Source organism: Apis cerana, linkage group LG2 (genome assembly GCF_029169275.1).
Source record: "Apis cerana isolate GH-2021 linkage group LG2, AcerK_1.0, whole genome shotgun sequence".
Taxonomy (NCBI): domain Eukaryota; kingdom Metazoa; phylum Arthropoda; class Insecta; order Hymenoptera; family Apidae; genus Apis; species Apis cerana.
Genome location: NC_083853.1, coordinates 975373 through 1003326, shown reverse-complemented (window position 1 = coordinate 1003326; position 27954 = coordinate 975373). Strand labels below are relative to the sequence as shown.

The following is a 27954-nucleotide window of genomic DNA, read 5'->3' as shown; positions in this document are numbered from 1 at the left end:
GAGTAAAGTAAAATTGAAGGAAAAAAAAATCATTCGAAAACATTAAGATAGTATATTTGTCTATAATCTGTTGTAAATTATATTTTTGTAACATCGCTTAATTTGTTATTTGCTCAACTTGAAAGGAATTCGATAATTCCAATCTTGGTAATGCGAAACCGTTAAAAATTATTTTACTTGTTTAAGGAATCTTTTGTTTTATATTTACGATTACTGTACGAAGTAGATATAACACTTAAACATTTAACTAGATTAACAACGCTTTATTCATAGCGCAATTCAATTCGAGACGCGCTTAAAATATCTAAGTACAAGCATTTAGAAGATTGTACATTTCAAATTAACATTCGACGTAGACATACGAATCTATAGAACATCTTTTCTAATAATAACATATATTTTCTTATTCGATATAATTTTGAAACAATTTCATTTTCATAAAATTATAAATTTCCAAAATGTGCATGTGCTATACAAATATTTATATAGTGTATTTATATGTTTGCACAGAGTATTTCATAAGATATGATATATTTAGACAATATGTGATTTTTACTTTTAATAAACAAATCAATCATTAATATGTTTTCAGTAGACTATTGAACTTCAATTTTTAATTAAAAGCTTAAGAAATAGATATAACTACTGTAATATTAAGCTTTCTTAGTGTTAATGTTTCATCTTATATGTTTATGTTTAATACCATCACAATATAAAAATCAATTGCGCTTTGATTTAAAATGACATTATATATCTTTGGTATAAAATCACAAGAAAGATTATTAAATATTAATATCAATTTCTGAAAATATATACTTTCTAAGATATAGATAAAGATAGATGATTAAAGCAAATTAACAAAAAATATCTTGATTATATTCAGGTCAAATTTATAATGAATTAGAAATATTTTTATTTAACAAATAATATGAAAAAGGATGACAGTATTATAATTATATAATTTATGAAAATATTAATTAATTTACTATATAAATATATTTTTATTTGCTAATTATTAAAAAATTAATAATCAATAATCATATGAAAACATGATAAATTTTTAGCTAATTATTAATTCAAATTATATTTATCCGAATGTAATATACCGTATGAAATACCCTGTATACCGTATTCCGTAAGCTTTATAATTACTAAGAGAAGATTCGGCACTTTCAAATTTGTGCTCTTTAAAAATAAAATTTTTATACATTTTCAAATTCGTGTTTTTTATTGCAAACAAAACTTTATGCAATTTGTCTTTTTTTTGAATATCAATAAAATTATTTTCAAATATAATGTATATTTTAATAAAAATTTCTTAGAATTTTCCATTAGCTATTTTGATAACTTACGAAAAACAATCTGTGTGTAATATATTTATATACTATGTACAAACGAATTATCCAGTTCATATAGATATTCTATTGCTGCGATCATCTATTATATATATATATATATATATATATATATATTAAATGTATGTATTTTTAAATTATTCGTAATCGTTATTGAACAGAAAAATCGACACTTATATCGTTACCGATCGCTTGTATTTTTTGTTTATTTTTTTTTTTATACTAATTACTAATAAAGTGTCCCCCTGTGTCTTTATACACTTCGGGGAAAAATAACGTGTGGTCTCGTTTTGTACTTTAATAAGTGGTAGACAATAGAATCATTGGTGTTTCATTTTAAGAACTCTAGAAATGACCGTTCGGTTGCTCGAGCTTCCCGAGACGAGAGGAAGCTTTAATGCACCGGTCGCATGCTGGTCCAGAGCATCTTTGTATTGTCAATCCCTTGCAATTTTTTCTTCGACATCTACAATATATTTTTTTAAATATCTGCATATCTTCAATTAATTTAAGTAAGTAGCATTTCTTTTCTTTTTTATTATATTAATAGGAAACAATTCTCAATTAAAGCCATTATTTAAATTTATTAAACATTAACAATATAAAAATATATGTATGTTTCATTAATAATGATCAAGTGCAAGGGATTGCAATTAAAATATTCAAGAGGTGAGTTCCTGACCCTCCCGAAATTCTATTCAAAACAAACACGATTTTTGCGATCGCGATCACGCAAACGTACATATACCGTTTTCTCAAACGAAATACAATCACACTCAAAGAATAAATATAGAAAGGAATACAAGTTTTTCATTCATGATATACTGTTTGAAGGATTTTGCACTGATCCAGAATTCTATTCTAGTCTCAAATTGCATTTTCCTTTTACTATCTGATAACATGGAACATTCGTGGTTATTTTTATAAATACATTCCTTCTGAGATAATATATCTTTATGCACGTAGAAAAGTTCTGTATTTATTTACACAGGCATTTTGAACACTCATTGCCATTTCAACGGAACTTGTTCATTGAGGATTTAACTTATCGGTGCCCATAATGTATTTTTATTAATCACACATTTCTTTTCTGTTCGATTAATGCTTTTTTTTATCGCACCATAAGATAATATTCTCATTTTTTGTTTTTTTGGCGTAAATAAATTTAAGTGGAACATAGTATTTGTCGGAAAATACTGTTTCTTCCACTAAATATTAGCAAAAAATAAACTCATTTAATAAAATTTCCCTCATAAACTATTTATATAATCATTTTATTCTAGTAACATGAGATTATATTAAATTTGTTCAGAAATAGAAACAGATTTTTCTATGATATAAAAATATTTGATTGCAAAGGAATAAAAATATCCATGAATATTCAATTATTGCCATAAAACTATGAATTACAAAAACAGTGTAAAAGTTTAAACAATTCTACTTGCAAAAATCGTTGTTTATATAAAAGTAATTCTGATATATTAAAAACAGATCGACTCGTTTTGTTATTTTTTTCTATACTATCACAAATTTATAATTAATCGTTGTATTAAACGTAAATAGAATAAAATTACCAAAATATTTTGCTAATAACCAAATATATCTACTAACAGATTGCGCTTATTGGTTTCCATTCCAGTGGGTACATTAACGTGAAGTGGACGGCATTGGATTAAACTGATTCGACATGTTGCAGCAATAACACGGAGCCAAAATATTTGCGTTTCTAAATTGAAAATATACATTTTAAAATTATAAAAATATATGATTTTTTAAAATATATTTACTATAGTAAATGCTTTTTTATTCAAAAATATGACCAAAAAGTTCTGACATTTATCATATAAGATTTATATCTTGAATGTATTTATAATTATAAGAATTCATGTTTTTGTTAAAACAATTCAATTTAGTCAAACAAATACTATAAATAAAAAAATTATATGATATGCTAAATAATAAATAACAAATAATATACAAGTAATACAAAAGTTAATACACAAAATAAATAAAATAAAATATTATTATTGAACATTATTCACAAAGAAAAACAAAAATGCATTATCTATGGACATCTGATTTAAATAAAAGAAAATATAAAATGTATCTTAAATAATTTCATATTATAAATAATTTCTACAAAAATATCAATAAAGAATTGCAATTAATTTAAAATAGAAAAATTATTTTAAAAAAATTAATATTTTGTTAATAAAAATTCTCAATTTAAATATATATTACTATATAATTTAATAATAATATTTCATTGTATTAAATAATACGGAATTTAGTATCAAACAAAATATATTAATAAATATTAATAAATATAATAGAATTCTTTTAAAATAGATAATAGATTTATGGAAAAATATTATAAAATTAAAATAAAATTATTCTTTTTCTTATTTTGCAAATTATATATACATTGTGTAATAATCATGAAATATGTATGAATGTATAAATAATTCTATAAATTTTTAATATTTAGCACGATAATCTACATTATAATTAATTTTTATAATTATATAAATAATTTCAAAAATAATAAAATATACACATAATAAATGCTAAAATTAACAATTTTAAAATTAAAAAATAATATTTAATTTCTAAAAGTATTTACTATTCACTGCTGAAAAAAAGTCTCGCAGAAGAAATACAGGTCTGATTGATTAAATAGTTGTGAGAGACCATTTTCATATTTTTGTTTCTAGCATGATATTTGTTACATATACTAATCCGATTTAAATCATAGTTTTTCTATTACTATAATAATATATGGAGTTAGAATTGTCAACAAAGTGTCTAAAATGGAAATGGAAATTATAACGAAAGACTTCTTTATGGCATTCCATGAAACTTCTTTTCAGCAATGAATAATATATAATTCTATATCATTTTATTAATTATTATTAATTATTAATCTAACTTTTACAACTTGCAAATATATAACATACCTTAATTGTCTTTGTAATTTTCGACCTACTTGTCCTTTTCGTCCATGTTTACTGCACTGTTTTTTGGATTCACATATTAATCGCTAAGGTAATGAATTGTTACTATTATTAATAATATTTTCTCCTTGGCTTGAATCCAATGAAACATCTTTGCTTTCTATACTGCGACTAAAATTTTTTTATTAAATTTATATTAATTTATTAATATATTATTAATATATTTATTATTTATAATTAATATATCAATAATAATATATATTAATAAAATTATATTGTATTATTTCATATTTTTAATATTTAAAATATATTTCAATTAATTATCAGTTACTTACTCTCTGTGAACGAAAGAAGCATTATGAGAAGCTTCATCCATTCTGTCCGAAAAAACGCGAGCACTTGATCGATCAGTTCCATGAGTTGAAGATTTGCCTCTTTGTGCAATATCTGAATAATGACCATCGGATCGTTTAAATTTTTCATTTGGGATTTCAGTGCTTAAAATTTCAGGTTCATCTACCGGTAAACACGTTTCCACCATAGCTTCCAGGCAATTAACAAATAATTGAGCACTTTCAGCTGTGCAATTAGACTACAACATATATGTACAAATATAAATTTTCAAACCAAAAAATTTTTGAAAGAAATTTAAATAAATTATTTTTTTTTTAATAAAAATTTAAAAACTATAAAAATTATAGAATAATAACATTATCAAAATAAATACAAAAATATAAAAATTCAAATTTATTTATTCAGTTATAAGTAACATATAAGTATATAAGTAATTTTTTTTAAATTTGCGTAAGATGAAGTGAGATAAAGAAAGATCGAGACAGTAATATGATGAAGATAAATAAGACTATCTAAATCTAATTCATACTTATATATATATATATATATATATATATATATAATAATATACATATCTAATGCAAATTTCAATTGCTTATAATTTAATAAATAAATTTTAATCGATATTTTTGTATTTTGTTGTATATGTTTTTATTTTGTTTTTAATTTAATTTGCTTCTAATTCTAATTCTAAAAAAATATTTATTTCTATATATATTTATTAATTTATATTATAATTTTATTAATTATATTGTTATATATATTGTAATATATATATATATATATATATATATATATATATATATATATATATATAAATTGAAAATATGTATTAAATAATTAGAAATGTATTCTTACATTTGTGTATGGACCTGCGAATCTCCATAATCCACCAAATCCACAACTTTGTAAGTAATGTAATTGCTGTTGACTTGTATCCTCACATGCGATCATATTCTGTATAATTGCTTGTACAGAATTCAATATACATTGATCGTGACAGAAAGATAATACGTTATTGATTTTTGCATCAAGTAAATTATGACTGTAAAAAATTGAAATTCAATCAAAATAATATACAATTTCACAAAATTAAATTCTCTAAGTATATGTATAAGTGATTTATTTATAAATTATTTTAAATAAATAAATTATTTTAATAATTTCTGCAAAATGGCAATTTTTAATATTTGAAATCTTTTTTGTATATTTATTTTATATACTAGATAGGATATGATTTATGATAAATGATAAGAATTAATATATAAATATAAAAATTAATATAGGTAGATTTAAAATGAATATAAAGTTTCATTTATAAAAATATGAATTTTATAAAATACATATGTTATTAATACTACATAAATAGATGCGTATTAAAAAAAATTAATACAATATAGCATGATATTATTTATAGTATAGATTTGTTGCAAAATAAAGGAAGGTTATAAAATGCTATTTATCCAAATTCTTAAAAATCATCATTCAATCATCATCAAATATAATTATCAATTGCAAATAATAAAAAATGTTAGGAGAAAAAAATGAATATAAATATTCAAAAAGCTACATTTGTGAGATTGTTTTTTTTTTAAATGCAATGTTATATTCTATAATTGTATTATATTATCATTCTACATATAAAAATATTATAGTAAAGACATGAATAATTTATAAAATATTTTAATAAATATTTCTATTAAAGAAATTTCATTGATAAAGTAGTAAGTAGTAAGTAATATTGTTATCAACAAATATGTATATTAGATACATATAAAAAGATTGAAGATTATGCTACTTTGAATTATTTTAACTTCATGATCATATTGTTATCTTATGTTTAATATTTTAATGTATTATAGTCATATATTATGTCACACGCATTATATATACATATATATCATTAGTTCATCTATATACTTCATATAGTTCATATACATATATATAAATATATTTTGTATTTTGTATAAATTATGATTAGGTTTATACATATAAAAAATATGATTTAACTTTTATTACCACTTTAAAAAAGATATGATTTATAAAAAAATTAAATTTATTATATTAATTTTTTAATTTTAATAATCTCATTTTAAAATATTATATTATTATTAGTGGTTGACTAATAATTTCTTTCTGTTCTATTTCAATAATTTCATTTTGTTTTAAAAATTGAGAAAACTTTAAAACAAGTAATCGATTAAATTGATATGATAAATGAATACATTGAGGGAGAAATTATTAAAAATGTTAATAACTATATTAATTCTTTCAATATATGATATATTAAAAATATAAAAAATGAAAACTTACATTACAGGAAAAACTTTTGGAAAGACCACCGAAGCTTCTGCAAGATATTCGTAAAGAATCCGTTGTTCATTTTCATCTGTTGAATTTTTAACTAAAGTCACCAAAACGGTTAAAACCAAAGTTTGAATAGAAAAATCCGTCAATACTTCTGGGTCCAGTAATATATTGTTTTCATTGCTCACGCTTACTCTGGCACTTCGATTCTGTATAAATCATTATATAATAATTATTAAATAAGTATATTAATAGTTAATAATATTAATATATATTATTAATATATTAATATTATTTTTATTTCATTTTATTTTATTTTGTATATATAGGCTGTTGACATATTGATATATAGATTACATTTAAATTATATTAATTCTAGAGATCAAAACAATTATCAAAAATTGGTATGCAAAAATGTCAATTCAAATTTATTTATTAAGTTATAAACAATTGAAGTTTACGTTAGAATAAAAACACAAGTAGAAAGATAATTCTGTTTCTAATTGAAATCACTTTCTTTTCATTTCGCTTTATTTATTATAAAATTAAATTGCTTTTTAATTAAAAAAATAAATCTTAATTAACATTTCTATATATCAATTTTGTGTCTGTTTTAAATCTCTAAAATCGATATTCTAAAGATATTCCACAAATATATTAATATCTTACATATTATTTTTAGTGCAAAGAACAATATCCGTCACAGCAAAATGGATTCTTAAAATAGTTCGTTATAAACTATGTTTATACATTTTTACTTTTTTATTTTTACATTGATATATATAAAAATTAAATTTCTTTTAAAATAAAGAATTATTTTTAATAATATAATATAAAATAATATTGTTCAATTCTATTTTAAATTATTTGTATAATTCATTATTCAAAAATTTATTTTCAATCAAAAGTTGCATAATATCAAAGAGAGACATACAATATATTATTAGTATATTAAATTTTAAATTATATTGTTTTATTAAATAAAATATAAAAAAGTCATCTTTTATAAAAAATATAATTAATTTTGTAATTTATAGTATTGTACAATAACAAAAATTTTACGTTTATCACTTTTAATAAAATTTAATCAATAGATCTATGTATCTAATATTTATATTAATAAAAAATTGAATTAATTATGATGTTATGATGTTTCTGATAGTATTGAAAATTTTTTATTAATATTTCAGCATTTTAGAAACTAAAATTTTAAATTTAGATCGATTATTCTTTTTCTTTTTTGAAACTATTAATATTTTTATAACATGAAAAAGCATATTTAATTTATTATTTAAAAATTATATTAAATATGAATGTTAAATAAGTAAAATATATGTTTTTATATTTGTTCTAATATTAAAAATATTAAAAAACAATTTTAAAAAATCAACTTAATTAATTTACTATTATAAAAAAATATATATATTATATATGTAATGTCTATTGTAGATTTATATATGTAGAATCATTGTAAAGATTTAGATATCATCATTTTTTAAACTATGGTTATAGTGAATGCAGTTTTCATCCGAATTGCATTTCGAATCGCAAATCACTTCTTAATTACATTTCGAAAAAATCCATTTTATCATACGATTTTTATTAAATGTAAATAAAATAAAATTGTAAAAACACATAAAATCTCAAAATTAATTTTTAAAATAAATAATTATAATATAAATATCATGTAATAGACTGTAAAAAAAGTAATAATGTATTTTTCTAATGTTGAATATTGAATTTTAAATATAAATCTTAATTAAATATAATCTATTTTATATTTAATAATTTTTTTATAATTTTATATTATTACCATATATCCATATATGTATCCATATGTAAATTAATTTCAATTTAAACCAAATTTTAAAAAAAGTTCTGAAGCATACATAAGAATTTCGAAGTTTAATAATGATATTTATGGTCATATATTTCTTATGTTTATATAATCATGTGTTATATTTTTTACATTGATATGTTTAAAAACTGAAATAAATTTCTAATGAATTAATGCAAATGTACCTCTTCACAAAAATTATAAAGAACAAATGGCAACTAATTAAATGAAAATTCTGCAAGTTTATGTGTTTTGAAGGGGATGCATATAGCGTAATCATATAAAATAATTCATATAAAAATCCATAAAATTGATTGTTCATCAGAATGCAGTTTGGAGAAAGATGTATTTATTATAGTCTTATTTTCCAATTTTTTCTTTGTTACCATCAAAAAGAATATATATTTTTTCATTCTTATCAAAAATTTCAATATCTTTTCAATATCTAATTAAAAAAAATTTTAAAAATAAAGAAAAAAAAAGAAAAAAAAACAAAATTTCTTTTAAAAATTTGAATGTAATTTTTATCGAGTATTTCAAAATTATCAAAATCAAATAAATATAAATCCAATATGCAATTCTTGATATATTATAATTTTCATCTAAATCATTTTCTATTTTTTATATAAATAATTAATTGCTTTCACTATCAGATATCCATGTAATTATTCTAATAAAAAAAATTTAGATTTAAAAAAAAATTTTATTAAAAAAATATTTAAATTTTATAATTTAAAATATAAAAGTTTAAAGTAATAAGTTTTATAATAAATAAAAGAATACCTTCGGTTCAGGTTCTTCACTTGATTTTGTTTCCTTTGCAGTTGGAACGGAAAAGGATCGCTGCGTTTTAAATAAAATCCGTCCAGTCTTGTTAATGACGTATATATCGTCATTTTTGGACAAATTGATGGAGTATGATATTTAGAAGTGACAAGTTGTATTGCATTTTACACAATCCAGGCAGAGATAAGGTAGACATAGGCAGATGCGAGTATAGACATCGAGAGAGTGAACAGAGGTTCATACAAGAATACAAAAAAATAAAGAATATTACTTAATGTAAAAGTTGCATTCAGTTCTTTCAAAATTTACTACAAAAATAAAAATTTAAAATAATAACTTGAATTTAAATTATAAATTTTTCTTTATTAACTAAATAAATAATCTTATTGTTTGGAATTATTTGCAAGATAATTTAAGATTTTTCAAAATATTATCTTAATATATTTTTAATATTAAATAATATAATCATTAGATTACGGATTTTTATACAATTAAAATTTGTTCAAATTTTCAAATAATAATATGTGAAATATCGATAATTTTATTACATATTTATTATTATTTATATTATAATGCATAAAAATAATTTTTTTAATCAAGATTTTTTTTTGAAAAAAATCTTTATATTAAATAAAAAATTAATTTGAAGATTATTCTATATTATAAAATGCATTTGAAATATATAAATACATATATTATACATTTTACATTAATAAATACATTTAATTTTATTAGTATTATATTATATTAATTAATATCATATTTTAATATTGCATTAGTTGTAACTTGTATTAAAAAAGCTTATTTATTACACATTTGATTAATAATTCATTAACGTAATCATCATTAATTCATCACAATAGTTCATATAATAACAATATAGGATATTCCAGATATTCTTTCGTATAAGTTTCGCCAATATATTTTATAGATAAAAATAAGACTAATAATAAAAAATAAAATATGCAATATAAAAAAACTCATAAATACTTTATTAAGAATTTATATATCTTTTTTTTATAGATTTTATTTACTTTAACATGCAATGAAAACGTAATTAATTAGTAATTAAACATAATAATTAAACATTTACAAAAAAGAAAATCAGTATATGTATAATATCATAATAATATCATAATAATATCATATAAAGTATATAAAAATATGTTCTTTTATATAATTATTTCAAATCTATGTTACACATCTTTTTATGGATATTTTTTTTATACATATTCTTATAAGAAGAAATATGTATCTATATTTTTATTTTATTTATCCATATAAAATTAATATCGATTCAGGAATAGACTTAGTTAATTTTTTATATAATTTTTTCATATGCAATATTGATTCGCGTAATAAAAAAATCCAAAAAATTAAAAAAGTTTATATACATATATATGTATATATATTTTTTTAATGTCTTCTGATATTATAAAATTATATGTAACATGTATTATATATACATTTAATCTGTCAATCTATTAAAATGAATAGTTATAATTTAGATGAATACTCAACAAATTATATTGCTAATTTAATTTAATACATATTATTTCGAATGATGGGTTGGTCAAGAAAGATTAATTTTTTTCACCAGTTTATCTTATATTTTTAGATTTTTATTCAAATATTCTAAAAAAGAAAATTTAGAATATAAAAATACAATTCTATTTATAAATTATTAGACTAAATTAGCAATATATTTTAAAATACGGACAAATGAATATTATGATTTATCATTTTTTGTAAAAAAATATTAATTTTAATATAAATTTACTTTTAAATCCTTGAATATCAACAATAATAATAATGTGCATTATTGAAAAAAGTATATAGAATAATTTACACTATTATATTGTAAATATATCAAAGTAATAAATAATTCATTATATAAATTTTAAGATTTCATTATTTTATATAATATAATATATACTATACTATGAATATAATATAGTATCAAAGTATCATAAGTATTTTCAAATTTTTTCAAACTTTATAAGATTGTGTGATTTACAATTAAATAGAAGAAAAAATCGTTATGAAAAATATATGAAAAAAAATATTTAGATAATGATATTAAAAAAAAATAAATTCACAAAAGTTAATAATTAAAAGATAAATAATATATTTAAAATTAGCAAATATGGGAATTTCTTATTATTTATGAACGGGAATGTAGATATATATACATGTAAATGAAAGAATTAATTACGAAGATTCAATATTGCATATAAATAAATTAGATAAAACTGCAAAAAATTAAATTTATGATAAATTTATATATATATATATATATATATATTTATATATATTTATATATTTATATTTATTTATTTATATAATATATCAGCCTTATCAATAAATAGATCTAAATGAAAATATCCATTGTTTATATGTGTTTATTTTGTATTACATTATATTATTTATATATATTTCATATTTTTGTTTTTTTTTGTTTCTATAAAATATATTGTTGAAGTTTGAAAAAAATCTGGAAAATATCCTGTATATTTATTTCATTTATGTAAAATATGAAAAATATAAATTTGCATAAAAATTCGCAATCTAATAATTTTATATAATTTTTATATATAATTTTAATTTTCAAATATCTTAGAATTAAATAATTTTTTATTATTTTTTTTTTATTAAAAAATTAATATAAATTTTTAATAAAATAATTTTATTATTTTTAATAATTTTTTATTAAAAATTTTATTTTATTAAAAATAAAAATGTAAGATAAAAAATTATTTCATAATGCATAAATAATATTAGCAAGTGAATATAAAAAAAATAAACAAAAATACATTCCATTCAAAAATCTAATAAAAAAAATCAATTAAAAATATATAAATACATCAAAAACTACACACATATTTACACACTTATAAAAAATATAATTGGCTTAAAAATTTTTAATTGTTTTTGTTTTAAGATAGTATATGACAAATAATAATTTTTTCAATAAAAAGCAATTTGTTTGCATTCTAATATTTAGAATAAAAACAACAAAGATATTATATTGTAAATTTAATTTTCTCAAATGTTATTTTCATGATCAAGAAAATTTTAAATAAAATATGAATTTTTAAATACATACTATTTTATGAAATAAATGATATTGTTATAAATTAATTTTATTTATTTTTAATTACATAAATAAAACATACCTGATGTGTCGAATATTGTTTTTGTTGTCTAGCTTGAGTAAGTGCAGATTGATCAAGAAGATCCCATGATTTTTGTCGACGATTAGTAGGATTACTAGATGTTGCACTGGATGTATCCTGCATTGTAATATTTTTTATGTTATATTTATTTTTTTATTAATTTATTAAAATTATTTGTTTTCAAATATTATTAAATTTTGTAATGTTCTTTTTAATTAATAAAACAAATTTTATCTTAATGAATAAAAATAATAAACAAGAAAGTCTTTCTTTAAATATAAATCATCATAATTAATTATAATAATTTTTCTGATATATGAATTTTTATATCTTCAAGTTAATTTTTTAAAGTTACTTGTTACTTTATTTAATTTTCAAGAATTTATATATAATAAAGAAAAATATTTTTGAAAAATCATTTTTTTTAAATCATTAATGTTCTTTTAAATTACGTTAAATATTTATATCATAGAAAACAAAAATTAAAAGTAAAATAAATATATTACAATTACAATAAATTTAATAAAATTTGAATGATAAAAAAATTGTATTATAAAAATATATTATAAAAATTTATAATATATATTTTATTGATTAATAATAATCCTGTTAATTAATAAAAGTTTATTCAAATTATCTCTGTCATCTTTTTCAATTTTCGGTTATAGTCAAAGTGAGAGATTATTATTTCTATAATAAAATCAGTGAAAAGAAGAAAAAAATAAAAAAAATAAAATAATATATAATATATATAATAATTATAATATATTATAATATATATAATATAATATAATATAATATAATAAATATTAATAGTATATATATATATACACATATATATCAATTCAAATATTTAAAAAATATATATTTTTAAAAATAACTTACTGGATTATGTGGAAGTAAAATATCAAGGCAATCTATACTGCTAGCTTCTGAGTTTTTAGTAACAGCATGTCTAATATGGCATCGACTTCGTACTTCCTCGGATACAGATACTAATGCTGATTAAATGCAAATATAATTATTAATTTAAATTCACAAATAAATCTAAATATTAATATAAACTTACCAGACAAATATGCCACACTATCTGGTGTAACTTCAAATTTATCTCTTCTAAATGGTTTAGCAACAATCCCTAATAGCATAGTTAATACTCTAGCCGTTCGTGTAACAGTAGTAGGTGTAGGATGTCTATATCCTTTTAGAAGATGACCAACCAAAGCAAAATGAAAATTAGATTTAAAAGAAAGTCCTACTGCATTATCCAATTGTTTAAAATGCCACTCTAGAGGTTCACGTGTTAACATCATAACACATTCCAATGTCTAAAAAATTAATTTGTTTATAACAAAAATTCACGAAAATTTGACAAAATTCATAAATTTTTACCTTATCATCAAAAGTTCCTTGAGAATCTAAAGTATGCAAATTTTGCTCAAGAAGTGCTAAACCACATGCATATAAAGATGCTTCGTCTAACTGAAGAATTGATGTTGCAACCCAAAATAAATATCGGTGTATAGGAGATTCCTTAAAAACATTGAAATTATTAATAATTAAATTAAAATTTATATATATAATAATAATAATAATAATAATTTATAATAATAATAATTAATAATTAACTTTATAGTAATATAAATTTCAATAAATAACATATAATTATTTAATACATAATAAACTTTCACGTTAATAAAATTTATAATTAAATTTATAATTATAATTAAATTTAATAATTATTGTTATTTTATCGTTCAAATAAATTAATTAGATAATAAATAAAAAAGATTTAACTTTAAAAATGCATATTGTTAATATACATTAATATAGAATTATAGTATAATTTTTATAATGTATTAATGAATGAAATATAACTTACAGGTCTAAGCAATGGTTGTAATCGAGTGAGGCACATAATGATTGCTTCCAGCAAAGTAATATCATTAAAACTTTCAAGAGCTTTTACTAGTATCCTTAATAATTGTTTCATATCTTGATCAGTTATGCTTTTACTAATACATCCAAAAACAATTAAAGCTCTAGGTTGAAGAGCGGGATTAAAACAAAAAGCAAAATTTTTTGCTAGAGAAGTCCAGGTTTTTAACCAATCACATTGTGGAATATCCCGCATACAGGCTTCCATGATTTCAAGAAGAGCATCAGTAATAATTTCTAAACTAGTTAACGAAAGTCTTTCTTTATCATGTGTTCCTGTAACGCTGCGTTCATTGCTGAACCATTTTTCATTTGTATGTCTATAACTAGATTTAAATGCTGTACCCGCAGCAGATTTCACTTTACTAATCCCAAAAAGTAAATAAAATTTCGGGAGAGAAAATTCATCCAAACTCATTCGTAATATTCGATGAGTATCTTCTGAGAAGGAAGGAGAACTACAAGTGCACAGCGAATGAATACTGTTGATTACCAAACCATGAGTAGAAGCGCGCATACTTAGACTTCCGGAAAAAACTAAAAATGTTACTGTATGAAATAAATATGGTAGATGTTTTCCTACATCCAAACAATTATTAAAAGATAACATTAATAAATATCTTGCTAAAATAGCAATATCATCCCATCTTGTATGTTGTTCTAATAATGGCGTTGGAGAAGTACAAGTTTTATCTACAACTCGACAAAGTCTTCCTATTACTTTTTTCGCCACTAATTGAACATTTCCAGAAGCCAACGCTACAGCAGTATCGGCCATTATTTCAACAGTAGGAGAACCAAGTCCAAAAGTAACACTACGTTGAATGAAATTATCCAAAACTGTATCTATTAAATCAGGTAATCTTCCAATTGTACTCCATATTTTAGCTTGTATACTTGGATACATTTCCACCTCTTCAATAGTTAATGTTATTAATTTTTCTAAAATTTTTGTAACTTGTTTTTGACGTTTTCCTCCTTCGTCATTCGGTTTATAAAATCGCACAAGATTATTTAACCATGGAGTCATATACTCTAAACAAAGATGTTTTAATTCGATACTTGACAATCTGAAACCTTGTATACATTCCTCTAAAAACTCCAATGTAAGATGTGGATCATTTGCAGCCAAAGTTTCACTTAAATGTTTAATAAATATAGTATTATTTGATGGTATACAAAGTCCAGATGTTTCTAAAAGTTGTCCTTCAATTTTTAAATCGAAAGTTGCAGTTAAAGCACATAACTGATTGTATGCTGCTGTTCGTAAATTTGGATCTGAACTACCAAGATTTAATAACGCCATATTTAATAATGTTCCAGGTACATCTTTAGGTCTTATTTTTGGATGAATAGATACAGATTCCGGCTGAGATAATTCCCATCGATTTCTTATATGAATTATAGCCTGTACAATACTATCACAGTCTTGATGAATAAAAGATAATGGGCCAGTTTCATTTGAAATAGTCAATGTAAATTGATTGTCATCTACTAAACAAACTTCTTCTATTTCAGATGCATAATAAACATCATTTAAAAGAACGGAATGCGATAATACTTTGCATTTCTCCGCCGAGGTAATTTGTATCGCAGTTGGTCCAACTTTTACGGATACCTTAGTGTCTTTATGAGAAAGTTTTAAAACGCTGTTAAAAACTTTTAAATCTTCATCAAGAGATAATGTAGCTCCAGGCAATTTTTGTTGATCAATATCAATTACATCATTTAAACGACTCGGTCCATCGACAAAAATTACTTTTCTATTACCTTTTAATGGTGCCAAGATTCTATCGTGAAACTTTGTATATTCTCTCACCCAACCATTACAATTATAAATATATGCAGCATGAATATTTTCATATGCAACTTTAGGCAATACATAAAACCATTTCTGTAAAAATTCAGTTCTAAATCGATTGTCTGAACATGTATGAGTAAAATCAATAACCAATTCAAACGGAGAATGACAAAATGGTTTTAGAGTAAGAAGAACGTGGTATATTAACAAATCACCATTCGTATCACCAATTCTATAAAAAAGACATAATCAAAATTATATTACTAAAATAAAGCTAATTGTGAATAAAAAAAAATTGTAAATAATAAATTATTTTTGTTACTTTTTTATTATATTTTTTATATAAAAATATATGTAAAAAAATTATTTATGTAATAATTAATTATTAAAAATTAATTATTTATTTAAATTTAAATGATTATTTAAATGATTATTTTAAATGTCTCTAATAAGAATTAATTATTATTTAAATACTTTATTTTTAAGTCAATGTTAATATTATATTTTAAATTTTATAATAATGTATTTTAAATATGTAATATAAAAAAAGAAAGAAATTTGTAATAAATTAATAAAATACATACTTGTAACGTCTAGCAATATAATAAAATACTGGATATCCTTGTTTACTGGTTCCTGCTTGATAAAAAATATTTAAATTCTTGATACTCTTAAATTCTTCGTTTTCATGCATATTGTGTTTCATCATAATTTCTTCAAAATTAGTTGAAGACATATCAATATTTGACCATCGAGCATAAGATGAAGAAAACATTAAGCTATCAAAATAAATATATTTATACATAAAAATATATTATATAATAAATACTATATATAATAATATAATATTATATAATAAATAATGATTTGTGTAATAAAGAAAATATTGATACTAACTGTGAATCAATTGGTTTATGTTCTGGAGGACCAAGATAAGCCAATAATGTAGCCATTTTATCAAAAGGTCTTCTACCTACTGCTTTATGGTCCCGACTGCTACTAAGATAATCGCCAATTCGTTCTTGATGATTCCAAAGTAATCTATGTAATGCTAAAACATTGGCATCTGATACAAATGACATTGGATGACTAGTTTGATCGACCGTTTCGCAATCTGATGCTATTTGTATGAAAAATCTTCTTCCAATCTCGAAATGTGCACGTAAAAAATCATTAAATGATAACATATGTTGTTCTTTACTAAATTCTACGTGATTGGCAATATTTTGCAAAATTTTAGACATTAACATAAGACCCCTTTTAATATGCGGAGGTACAGGTTTATTTACAATGCCCATTTCTTGAGGGGATACAATAGCTGGATTAATAAATCGCAAAAATATTACAGTTCCAACGGCTCCAATATTATTTTGTGGACATTGTGGAAATCTTTTACTTAGTACTTGATATAAACAATGACACATAGATCGTAATTGCGGTGGAAATCTGGAAAAATATAATTAAATTTCGAGAAATTGATAAAAACATAGAATATATTAAAACTTTATTTTAATATAATAATAATAATAATAATCATTGTATCTATATATCTATAATAGCTATAACATCTATAAATTTAGTTTGAACAAATATTGATATTAATTTATTAAATTATTCTTTATAACTTACCGGTCAGCTGAGGATACTATAGCATTAAACACTTTTTCAGTTAATGCAATCAAATTACGACCATTTTGTTCTATATCTTCATGAATATCTATCCTAGCACTATCAACTTCAAAACCAGTAGTAGGATCATCTAATAGTGGCATAATTAAAGGTTCTAATAAATTTTGTAAATAACTAGCACCATAAATTTTAAAACAAAATGCCATAATTTTGCTTCCAAGACTATTTCCTCGAAATAATGTTTGCATACAATCAGAAACTTCAACCTCACGATAAAACATATTCCATAAAAGAGAAGATAATAAATGTTTTGCATCAAATAATGTCACAAAAACTCGTGCTAATTCATCCATTTGATTTGTTGTCACTACATTAGCTAAAGCCATTGCAATAGGTAATTCTCCTTTATCACTAATCATTGTAACAAGTTGAACTAATTGTTCAAATCTATCAGCTAATACTGTTTCTGCTAATGTATCGAATTCTGTTCCTTGTTGAAGAATTTTAGTAAGAACTTCCATAAATGCTGCTCGTGTTTGTAAATCTGGATTATAACCCAAACCTATAAATATACAAATTATATTAAAAAATTAACAAATTTCGTATGATATTCATAATATTTAATTTATATATAATATTAAAGTATTATAAATTTTATTTACTTAATGAATGCATTAAACCACTATCAATATTTGCACTGAGAAGATTGCTCATTGCTTGTATAGTAGCATTGCGTAAAGTAGATAATTTGCCACTGGTTAAACGTGGTTGTTGAGACACAATTTCTTTTTCTTCGCCAGTTACTTCATTGCAATCATTTAATAAATTCATGAAAAGAGTAAAATATTTTAGAAACAATTGAGATTTTGCTTCCATTAAATCACCACGATCAGATTCTTCAGGTTGAAGAGGCAGACCACGTAATAATGCTCCAACTGCTTCCATACATGCTTGATCTAAATCTCTAAAAAATCAAATCAAATTTAAAATATATATAATTATATGATAATATAATATTATTATAATATATTAAATATAAACTAATCAATAATATAAGATGAATTATTATAAATATTCTATTTTTTTAACATTTGTATATCTAATAGATCAAATATAATATTTATATTTTATATAATATTTATATTTTAAGAAATCTAATCAACCAATGCAATATATTTATTATTTAATATGTTTAATATTAATTAGTTTAAAATTTTAATATACTACAATATTTTTTTTTAAATAAATACGAATCAATAACTATTTTAAAAAATTCATTATATATTATGTATTTTAATTACATATAATGTAATAATACATGCTTAATAATGCACGTTTTAATAATTATTATTATTATATATTATTAATGAAAAAAAATTATTTTATGTAAATATACCTTATAAAAAATTAGTTACCGTGTATAAACAGTTAAATCTCCACTAGCAGATGGAGTAATTTGATGAGTAGCTCCCATTACCCAATCAGTTAAATATTCAACAAGTTTATTTCTAAATTTCATTTCCTGTCTAAATGCTAAATCATCTCGTCTTTTCATCATTGCTTCAACAAGTTGACATAATTCTGTTTTAATATGAATAGAATGTACAGTCATATCCAAATGTCTAACATATCTGACAATTGCTAACATCATTCCTTCTATACTAGTCATTCCAAGATATTCAGATGGTTGATCTGTTTTAGAATCTAAAATATTTTTCATTATGAATATTATATGTTCAATAAATTGAGTATTAATATCCAATACTATAACTTGTCCTTGTTGGTTAAAAAATTTTTCGACTATGCTTTTAATTTGATCAAATAGTATTGGGTACAATGCAGGACTCATTTCATGGCCAACTAATTCTTTAACATGTTTCTGAATCTGATTTCCAAATTTTTCATTATTACAAATCAATAAACGTAATAAATTATAAATAAACTGGGTACAATATTGTGCTTCTTGGCTTGGATTTGATAAACAAGATGTAGGTTCTTGTTGTTTTGAACTTCTTTTTAGTTCTGGATTTGGAGCTATTCCTGATAATGGTCTATTTGGAGATCGTTTCTGTAAACATACTCCACCTAAAGCGCAAAGAAACCCCGTCATATTAGCCCATTCATTAATTTGTTCTTCTAATTCATGTTCAGAATTTTGATGTGATGCTCTTCGCTTTCCTGTACTTCGATGAAATTCCATTTGACTATCTTCTGTTTTAGATTTAGGATAATTCACTAACTGCCGTGAAGTTACTTCCCAATTTCTAAACGTTTCTTCCCAGGCCTAAAAAAAGAAAAAAGAATCATATATTATTTTATCTTATTAAACATTAGATTAAAAAGTTTAAATAAGTTTAAGTAAAATATACTAACATTTCTAAATATAAAATTATAAAAAAATTTCTAATTCATTTATAAAATAATTATTTTTTATTTATATTATTTATATTATATATTATATATATATTATATTTATATTATATTACATATATTATTTAAAAATAAAATTTAAATTACACATATATACATACAGGCTGTACACCATTTACGCAGTGTTCTATTTTCCTCAATAAGGCCATAATTCTGTTTTGCAAAGCAGCACGTCCTAAAAAAATAGAATAATCATGAAATATATTACTATTAAATTGTTATCATAAAATGTATTATTAATCATAAAATAATTATATAGTGTATATTACAATTAAAATAAAAATAATAATAAAAAAAATTGAATTAAGTTATACACAAAAGTTTAAATAACACTTACCATAATTATGATCGTGATAGCATAGCTTACTTTCCCCGCTGGCTGTTATGGTAACAAGGTCTTTAATACTCTACTGCAGCCATATAAGGGTTATACTAATCAAAATACAAAGTGAATTCAAAAATTCATGAATGAATGTTTGAATTCAAGTAAAATCATTGTTAGTAGATATCCGACTCGAAATTAATTGAATAAAAAAAATAATGTTACTTTAATTCTTTCTACTTAAAAATGTTTAATATAATAAATTTAACAATCTCCTTTTTCCTTTTTTTTATTAAGTTTTTTTATTAAGTTTGTAACATTATGTAAAATATATTTAATTATAAATAAATAAAAAAAATATAAACAAAATTAAAAAAAATATATACACATTTTACATATTCCAATATAATATATGATATATTATATATTATACTATGAAAATTGTGACTCATAAATTTCATATGATTTTTTTATTATTTTAGCTTATACTTTTTTTTTAATAAAATTTAATTTTAAGAGCACACAAATAAATAAATAAAATTTTTTTTAATTACAGATATATTAGATGAATTTATAAATATATGATTACTTTTATCATGATCATGAGTGTCATTATATAAAATATTCATATATAGTATATAGTCATTCTGTATAATATGCAGAATATCCTAGATTTTTTCGCAAAATATTCGCATATTTTATAAGTAAAAATGAAAAAAATATATACTACATAAAAATATATCATATAAAAATATGTGTTATATACATGTTTTATTAAAAAATTAATATACAATAAAATACGAAATGATACAAATAGTATGATTTCTTGTTTAAATTATACAGAGATTAGATTGTTAGTTTAGAATTTCAATATAAATCACATTATAATTCTCTGTAACAATCAACAAAGAAATATGTTTATATAAACACATCAAATAGATATTGGCAATATATTTCAATTTCGAATTAGATAAATTTATTATCATTACGTAGATTTAATATTTCTTAGATTTAGATTTAATAGTTTTTATTAAAACATTCATAAAATCTATGTTTATATTTAATATTTCTTTTTATTTTTATTGGTAAAATATATCGATAAAATTTTGCGAAAAAAAACTAAAACATCCTATAGTATATTAAAATAAAATAAAATTTAAGTTTTAATAATTTTTCGATTCGAATTTCTACTTTTATTTCTATTCTGGAAATTACAATTATTTTATATGCAGAATAAATTGGAATAATACCTGAAACATTTACACTTACCAGTGATTAACACAGTAGAAGCTTGTGCCAATTCAAGATATAAATGATAGTTTGGAAGTAAACAAGTTACTGCTACTTCATCACTACCACAACGAATTTCTGCTTCTTCACAAAGTAATGCAAAACAAGACATTGAAACTAAAACTGCTTCCATATTAATACTCCATAAATACATGAAAAATACAACCTTAAAAATAAATATAATAAGCCTATATATATTTAATTATATTTAATTATATAAATAAATTAATTTAAATTTATTAATCTCTTTGTAAACAGATATAAAACAGATTAAATACAATATTTTTATTTTCATGAAATATTATATATCTAAACATACCTCAAGTTTAATATGTGCTTGTTTACAAACAGCAATTTGGCTACCCACATTAGCATAATCTTTATTTTGTGCAAGAAAAGCATTTCTACAAATCAATATTTCTCTAAGCCATTTTAATATACAAGTATAATTAACAATTTGATGTTGAATCAATTTTTGGGAAATTGAGAACAGAACTTGTGAACTAACATCCCAAAAAGTATTAATTGGTGCTTCTGGATTCCATGCTTTTATTTTATCTGGATGATGTAACACTAATAATGCTTCCATTGCTTCATGAGCAATGTCTGACATTGTTGGTTGATGAACTAAAGAAACTAAACCATTAATTAGTTCTAAAGTGGAACTTTGAATTTCATGACCAGCTTTTCCTTGATTCTGTAAAATAAGTTATTTATGAAAGTTATTTATTTATAAAATAAATATGTTAATATAAATATAATTATTTCGCAAATTAAAATTAAAATAAATTATACTTACACTCAATAACAACATAGGATCAGCATGAATAAGTTTTACCATCCATAAAAGTAAATTTCTATAACTTGATACTTCTTCTCCGCGATCTCTGTATTTATTTTGTTCTTTACCTTTAAGTGTTAAGCTTTGAATCATTCGCAATGGTGTATGTGATATGCAACTCTGAGTGACTTTATTTAAAATATCAGTAAACATATTTCTAAGTTCTGCACTACGAGAATACAGAAGATCTATTCGAGGCCACCATGGCAGTCTTGGCTGTGTTACAATTCTAAAATAAAAAATTTATTAAAATTATATATTTCATTTAACATTATAAAAAAATTAACATTTTTTTTTAAAATAATATTTCTTAGAATATAAACATTTACTATCATACAATATTTATTAAATTTATGCTATATTTAAATTTTTTAATAAATAAATTATAATTTAACAAATAAATTATAATTTATTCTTTTAATTATACTTCATGAAATATATTTTCAAATTTTAAAAAATAATATATAATATTATATTAAAAAAAAATATAATTATAAATATATTTAATTATAATATAATTGTATAAAGTCAATTTTTTTCTTACTTGTATAATGAGCTAACCAAGACAAACTGGTATGTCGATGGATAATTCAGATTCAAGCAGACTTTAAGTACTTCGTTGTTATGAGGCTTAATGCGAAAGAAGCTAACAAAACAGTCTATCATTAGGTCGATGTCTTGGGCAACGAAGCTTTGACCACGAGAAAATACTTTTCCTGGATTAAAAAGTAGTGCCATTAAATCATTCATAACATGTCGAACAAGTATAAAGATAACATTATCTGAATCCAGATTGTTGATGTAAGTTGATGCTTTACAAAGTTTAATGCAAGTAACTGCTGCAGCTTCCACTAGCTGCCTACTAGAACTACCATGCATTCCTAGGCCTTTTTTAACACTGTCAATAAATTGCTTTTTCTTTGAATGTCTTGGTGAACAGAGAGTACTAAAATCATTAACTATTTCTTCCAAAACTTTTGGTGAAAGTATCAAAAGCATAATTTGTAAAGGCCAAACAGCTGCAGCTCTTCCCTTTTTATTGTCTGCAAATGTATCAAGAATATCAAATAGTTCTTCACATGCTTTTCCAAGATCTTCATTAGGATTTTTCTGAAGATCAGTAAATTCATGTGAATAAGTATCCATCCAATTCCAAATTGCTTTCTCCAAAGAATTCATAAGAACGATATGGGCTGATTTTTTAAGTTGTTTAAATTTTTGTATTGTTTCTGTAATAATATATATATATATATATTAACAATAAAATTAATTATTATTATCAAATATAGGAATATCAAATATCTATATTATAATATATTTGTATATTTTATATAATCTAATTATATTATATTCTTTTATTTTATTTTTATATATGCAAATGAATATATATATATATAATATTTAAATATTTATAACATAAAAAATTACCATTTAAAAGTTTTATTAATTTACACACATCAACATTAATATGCTGAATTAATTCAATATCACTATAATCAACATTTTCATCTCCACATTTTGCTAATTCTTGAAGTCTAGATGATATTCTGTTAAACACAGCATTAAAAAAATTTAAACTTAGTGCAAACAGAACTTTGCTTGCCAAATTTTTTAAATGAGCATTTTGTGAACTATCATTTGGTACATCTAAAAATAATATTATGTTATGTTTATATTTCTAAATCTTATTTAATATAAAATTAATAAATTATAATATATGTATGTATGTATATATATATATATGTATGTATACTATATACTAAAATATTATTACCTATAAACTGACATATCTCTTTAAGCAAAAACTTTATATTCATAGCCTCATCAAATTTAGCTGTATCTTTTGGTTGATTTGCAAGACATTTTTCTAAAGTGTCTAAAATAATAATTATAGATTCATAACAATGCCGATCTTGATCTGTACTATGAAATATTCGTTGACCTCCAATACATGGCACCATTTCATTAACATTTTGAAGGATTTTAGTGAGACTGGATATCACAAGAGAGAAACGGTATCGAGAAATTTGTATTAAACATTTTTTGTTTCTCTCTTCGTTCATATGAGAATGAGTGGTTTGAGAGCCACTTAAGTGACACGGCAACTACAAAAAATTTAATTAAACCTAAATTTAATTAAAAATATATGAATATTATTTTTAAAATTTCATTATAAAATTAATATAATATAATGTTAATTTCATTATATAATTAATATTAATATTATAATAAAAATATTAATATTAAATATATAATTCCATTATATATGTAAGAAATATAATAAATTTATATAAATTATTAATTCAGAATAAAAAATATATGATGAAATTCAATAAATTTAATAGTATTTATAAATATTCAATATATAAAATATTAAGTACATTACATATTACATATTAAGTTAATTTTTCTATATATTTTTCGCATTTATTGAATTTTATAGTAAATATATTTATACTTATATAAAATATGAAATATTTTTATAATGAATTATATTAAATTTTATATATACAATTTAAAAAATATTAATATATGAAAAAATATTTAAATATTTGAAAAAAATATTTTTTCGTGTTTTATTTTAATTATAACATAATTATTAACATTTTTATTATTCTTTTGTTATTTCTAATTATATAAATACAAATATTTTAGTCGCAAAACCAAAAAATTGAAGCATGTTGAATAATCAAAAAATAATTGTCTAAATATGAGTATATTAATATTTATTATAAATTTAATATTTAATATTTATATTTTATAATTTAATATTTATTATAATATATACACACACACATACATGTATGTGACCGATCGAAATGTTATAATATATGTCATAATTAAAATTTATAAAATTTGAAAATTATGCGCATGTATATATATGTATAGTTTATATAATAACATTTGATTGCATGTAAATATATTAAAATGTACCATAGATTCAAATTCTTCGATAAGGCGTGCGCGAAGTGAATGCAATTTTCATTCATGTATCCGTGACACGACGGAAGCGACGTTGTGTAGGTACAGAGGGGTTACGGGACGAGGAATTAAACTCTATAGGGTATCCCAAAAATTTATAACTTTTTTTTTGCACAAAATATTTTATTTTTTTGAATAATAAATTATACACATCATTTTTTTTAGATATTATTAGAAATAATAAAATAGATATTTATATATATGTGAAATTAATATATACTAAATTTTTATAAAATCTTCAATTATTTCAATAATTATCGAGAATCGAAAAAATAAAAAAATTAAATTTAAATAATTATGTAATTAATATATTTTTAATAATTTATTGTTTTGCAAATTAATACAAATTAATTTTATATTTATCATAATAGTGAATAAATTATTACGCTATTTTTAATATAATATTTTTAATATAATTAATAGTAAAATATTCTTAACAATATTAAAGTAATACTTAGATTTTGGAACACCCTGTATATACCTTAACTGAATATCTGTTGGGGTGGACAGGAAAGGGAGAAGGGGCGAAGGTCAAACCGTGGACTCCACGACGTGTAGAGGGAGGAGACCGCGAGAAAGCATCTTCCCATGAATGAACGAATCAACGAATAAACGAATGACGATGCATTCAAAAGAATAATGATATCAATCAATAATAACAATTCTAATAACAGGTGTAATAATAATTGAAATTTCTATGCTAAATACTATTTTACATGTCATTAATGTATGAAATTGATTTATGATCGTTGCGTCATTCAAAATCTATTTTACATTTGAAGTAAATTTTAGAATGTAAAATACAATTATATTATTGAAATGTTAACATATTATTGAAATATAAACATTATCTTTAAATAATATTTAAATATTAGTTCTTCATAACAACATTATTATAAACACATAACAAAATAGAAAATAATACAAATACAAAAAACATATATAGAGCAGAAAAATATAAAAAAAAAACAATACAATTTTAAATTATTTAAAAAAAATTTTTATTTTTGAAATTTGTAATAATTTGTAAAAATATTTAATTATTCTATTTCGATTCATATATATAGAATAGAAAAAAATACTATTGATACAACTGTAATCAAATAGAATATTGAGAATTTAACATTGAAAACTAATTGTTGTATTTATTATTCATAATATTATTTATATTACTCGTTTTAACTTATCATTGAATATTCATTTATCAAAAAAATTAAATTTCTTGCTTTATAATCATTATCACATAATAATTATGTTAATCACATAAAATCAAGTTATATCTAATCAAGTATATTATTATGTATATTATTTAGATAATTTAAAGTATATTTATTAATTGTGAACAATTAAATTAATCATTATCGTTTTTAAATATTCAAAATAATTTTTGCTAATGTTAATTGCTATTTCTTTAATACAATTCATGAAATTAAGAAACGAAAGAAAAACAATGTATTAATAATGAAGGAAGATATAATAGAGAAAAGAAGCTGAGAATAAAAAGTTACAATACATAAAGAATTAAAAAGAACACAATGAAAAGTAAATAAAAAAAGAGTAAGAAAGAATGAGAGAAAGCACCGGAAGAGGATAGGTAAGAAAGAGAGAGACGGGCCACGAAAAAGGAAGATGAACAAGACAAGAAAAGAAAACTAAACAGATTTGTAGTTCGAATCATAGATGTACCTGTTCCTCGAAACGTGTGATCAGCAAATTCGCCCATTCTTCCGGCTTTTGTGTGCCCATCGCCGTCCGAGGTTCAGTGACGAGCCGTCATCACGTACGACGATTTATCAGTTCGCTACGTGCATTCGACATCGATACGTCGCCATTTACGAACGTCGACTGCCGAGAGAGCACTGCAGCGACTCGCTCTTTCTCTCCCGTTGGGGAGGGGCGCCGTAATAGAGACCCAAGAATTATAGTGGGGTCTGAGACGAAGATCCTCGCAA

At 21.4% G+C, this 27954-nt stretch overlaps 1 protein-coding gene across 2 annotated transcripts; it reads right to left on the bottom strand.

Annotated features, from left to right (window-relative positions):
• Nucleotides 1–32: 32 nt before the first annotated feature.
• Nucleotides 33–27954, bottom strand: LOC107999571 (neurofibromin). Of its 2 annotated transcripts, none has more exons than XM_062072021.1 (25): nucleotides 27689–27954; nucleotides 24795–25125; nucleotides 24449–24667; nucleotides 23565–24249; nucleotides 22979–23249; nucleotides 22499–22876; nucleotides 22159–22345; nucleotides 20905–20946; nucleotides 20669–20742; nucleotides 19553–20421; nucleotides 18800–19101; nucleotides 18138–18699; nucleotides 17406–17954; nucleotides 17093–17287; nucleotides 14652–16740; nucleotides 14162–14302; nucleotides 13839–14097; nucleotides 13655–13770; nucleotides 12770–12886; nucleotides 9591–9677; nucleotides 6977–7179; nucleotides 5522–5708; nucleotides 4645–4901; nucleotides 4313–4480; nucleotides 33–3081 (listed from the first exon to the last, which is right to left on the bottom strand). In XM_062072021.1, the coding sequence occupies exons 1-24, from the start codon at nucleotides 27746–27748 to the stop codon at nucleotides 4396–4398; spliced, it is 8265 nt and encodes a 2754-aa protein (XP_061928005.1). In that variant the 5' UTR covers nucleotides 27749–27954; the 3' UTR covers nucleotides 33–3081; nucleotides 4313–4395. The 2 variants fall into 2 exon arrangements, with proteins under 2 accessions (XP_061928005.1, XP_061928006.1); XM_062072022.1 differs by having other exon boundaries at nucleotides 24795–25146; nucleotides 27689–27874.

Bases quoted from the DNA above. Each gene is read 5' to 3' on its own strand.
- LOC107999571 (XM_062072021.1), bottom strand. From the start codon at position 27,748: ATGGGCACACAAAAGCCGGAAGAATGGGCGAATTTGCTGATCACACGT. The intron at 17,955-18,137 runs GTAAGTTATAAA...ATATTTTTCCAG, and splicing joins ATAGTATCCTCAGCTGACCG to ATTTCCACCGCAATTACGAT. The intron at 14,098-14,161 runs GTAAAAATTTAT...TTAATTTTTTAG, and splicing joins AAGGAACTTTTGATGATAAG to ACATTGGAATGTGTTATGAT.